Source organism: Muscardinus avellanarius (genome assembly GCF_963383645.1).
Source record: "Muscardinus avellanarius genome assembly, chromosome: 13".
Lineage (NCBI taxonomy): Eukaryota > Metazoa > Chordata > Mammalia > Rodentia > Gliridae > Muscardinus > Muscardinus avellanarius.
The window spans coordinates 77221382-77224000 of NC_137799.1; the positions used below are offsets into that span (position 1 = coordinate 77221382).

A 2619-nucleotide genomic window follows, 5' to 3' on the forward strand; every position below is an offset into this window, starting at 1 on the left:
CTGCCATACTCACATAATTTTTATTTTACTAGCATAATTTTTTATTTAACTTATCAGCAGGCAGCCTCAGCTACTTAGTGAGGCCCTTTGCATCTTAGTACTACCCTGTTTCAAAATAAAGAATAAAGAAAAAAAATAGGGCAGGGGATGTAGCTTGGAGGTCAAATGCTCCTGGCTTCCATCCCCAGAACACCCCCCACACACACACACACAAGTATAAAAAATAGGGTTAAGGATGTAACTCAGAAGTAGAATGCCCCAGGGTTCCATCTCCAGTACTGCAACTGCAGTAAACAAACAAACAAACAAACAAATAAACAAACAAATAATAAAATTAGAGAAGAACCAGGCTTGGTAAAGGAAGGCTGGGCAGCAGGGAATGTAGTAACTCTAGTCACAGGATGGAACGGGACAGGGCAGGAGGTCATTGGCACCTTCTGTCTCAACTTTCTATACTACTGTGAATCAGTTCTCAGTCTTTGCGTCATTTCTCAAGGCTCAGAGTTCCACATGGGAGCACCAGGTTGACTGAGTCTGGGTCACGTCCCAGAACAAGCAGTGGCGGAGAGGAAGATTCTCTAGCTGCTCAGACTCCTGCAGGGGGATGGGGGCTCCCTTTCCACCAGCATTGACCCACACTTGATGTGCATACAATTCTGGGCAGCTGTCCTGTTACCAGGTAATAATTTCTCCTCAGGCCTTGCTTTACAAATGGGGGAATGGAAGAGGTTTATTTAAGAAAGTGACAGAGCTTTCCAACTTGGGCCCGGCAAAATGGCTCCCGCAAAAAAGGGTGGTGAGAAGAAGAAGGGCCGTTCAGCCATCAATGAGATGGTGACGTGGGAGTGCACCATCAATATTCACAAGCGCATCCACGGAGTGGGTTTCAAGAAGCATGCCCCTCGGGCACTCAAGGAGATCCTGAAATTTGCCATGAAGGAGATGGGGCCTCCAGATGTGCGCATTGATACCAGGCTCAACAAAGCCATCTGGGCCAAAGGAATCAGGAACGTTCCATATCGGATTCGTGTGCGATTGTCCAGAAAGCGGAATGAGGATGAAGACTCACTCAGCAAACTTTATACCTTGGTCACCTACGTTCCTATTACCACCTTCAAAAATCTGCAGACATGAGGCAGGCGTGGTGGCGCACACTTGTAATCCCAGCATTTGGGAGGCTGAGACCTGGAGGATCGCGGTTCATGGACAGCCTCAGCTACTTAGTGAGGCCCTCTGCAACTCAGTGAGACCCGGTTTCAAAATAAATAATAAAAATAGGGCAGGGGTTGTAGCTCGGAGGTAGAATGCCCCTGGGTTCCATCCCCAGACCTGCAAAAAATTAAAAATAAGAAAAAGAAAAAAAATCTGCAGACAGTCAATGTGGATGAGAACTAACCACTGAAAGCCAAATAAAAGTTATAAAGCTGCAAAAAAAAAAAAAAAAAAAAAAAAAAAAAGGACAGAACTGTGTAAAGAAGGCCATAGCAAAAAAAGAAAGGAGAGGGATGTGTATGTTCCAGAGAAAAATGGCTGGAATGGGCCACCTTCTGAAGTCTAAAATGGAGTGCAGTTTTCCACGTGGTAGGTTTTATATTCCCTCTGGACACCTTTCTCATGCATATTTTATTAGGAGAAGTCAACTATGTTTTCCAAGTCACATCTTAGCGAGTCTGTATTGTCTCCCTCCACCTTCCCAAGGTGAGGGGACCTAAGTGAGGCCCTCCCAGCAGGGGGCTGGCCCTGCTACAGGTCTGTTCCAATTTCCCTATCCACTGATCTTTAACTAGCTACCTGACATTCCCAAACAAGGTTTATCTCTTCCTTTTTCCTATTGTAAAAGTTTTCTTTTTTTCTTGTTTGTTTATTAGGGATTTTTTATATTGGCATTATTGATACTCTGGTATATATGTTGTATGTATCTTTTATTTATTAATTAATTTTTCTCTTTTTAATCTTATGTATCCCAGATATTTTTGTGAAAAAATAACCTTTTTATGATATTGAGGTTGGAGAACAGGTATTCTACCTCTGAGCTACATCCCTCAGCCCTGTTTTTTTAAATTTTTTTTTTTTATTTTGAAACAAGATCTCACTGAATTGCAGGGGTCCTCACTAAGTAGCTGACATTGTCCATGAACCACGATCCTCTTGTCTCAGCCTCCCAAGTTCTGGGATTACAAGGGTGCATTACCATGCCCAGTACACAAAATAACTTTTTAAGAAAAGTGATCCAGGGGTGGTGATGCAATCCTGTAATTCCAGTACTTGGGAGGCTGAGACAGGAGGATCACAGGTTTGATGACATCCTCAGCAAGTAGTGAGACTCTCATCAACCTAGTGACACCCTGTTTCCAAATAAGAAATAAAAAATTGGGCTACGGGTGTAGCCAAAAGGTAGAATGGCTCTGGATTCAATCCTTGGAACCATAAAAAAGAAAATGAAAAAGAAAAGTGAATCCTAGCTAGTTATTTCCTGTAGAATCTGATATAATCCTCATAACATGGTGTCTTACTTAAATAAACCTGGTTGTTCAGGCCACATTCAACTGAATCAAGGAGTCTACCAATGGAGAAAGGAGCTTGTTACCTTGAGATTCTCTACTTGTTCTCTACCTAACA

At 42.6% G+C, this 2619-nt stretch overlaps 1 protein-coding gene across 1 annotated transcript; it reads left to right on the top strand.

Moving 5' to 3' along the window:
- Positions 1 to 768: 768 nt before the first annotated feature.
- Positions 769 to 1151, top strand: LOC308272682 (large ribosomal subunit protein eL31-like). Its single transcript, XM_080709582.1, has one exon. The coding sequence runs from the start codon at positions 775 to 777 to the stop codon at positions 1132 to 1134; it is 360 nt and encodes a 119-aa protein (XP_080565708.1). The 5' UTR covers positions 769 to 774; the 3' UTR covers positions 1135 to 1151.
- Positions 1152 to 2619: the final 1468 nt, after the last annotated feature.

What these genes read in the sequence shown, in the direction of transcription:
- LOC308272682 (XM_080709582.1), top strand. Translation starts at nt 775, where the DNA reads ATGGCTCCCGCAAAAAAGGGTGGTGAGAAGAAGAAGGGCCGTTCAGCC.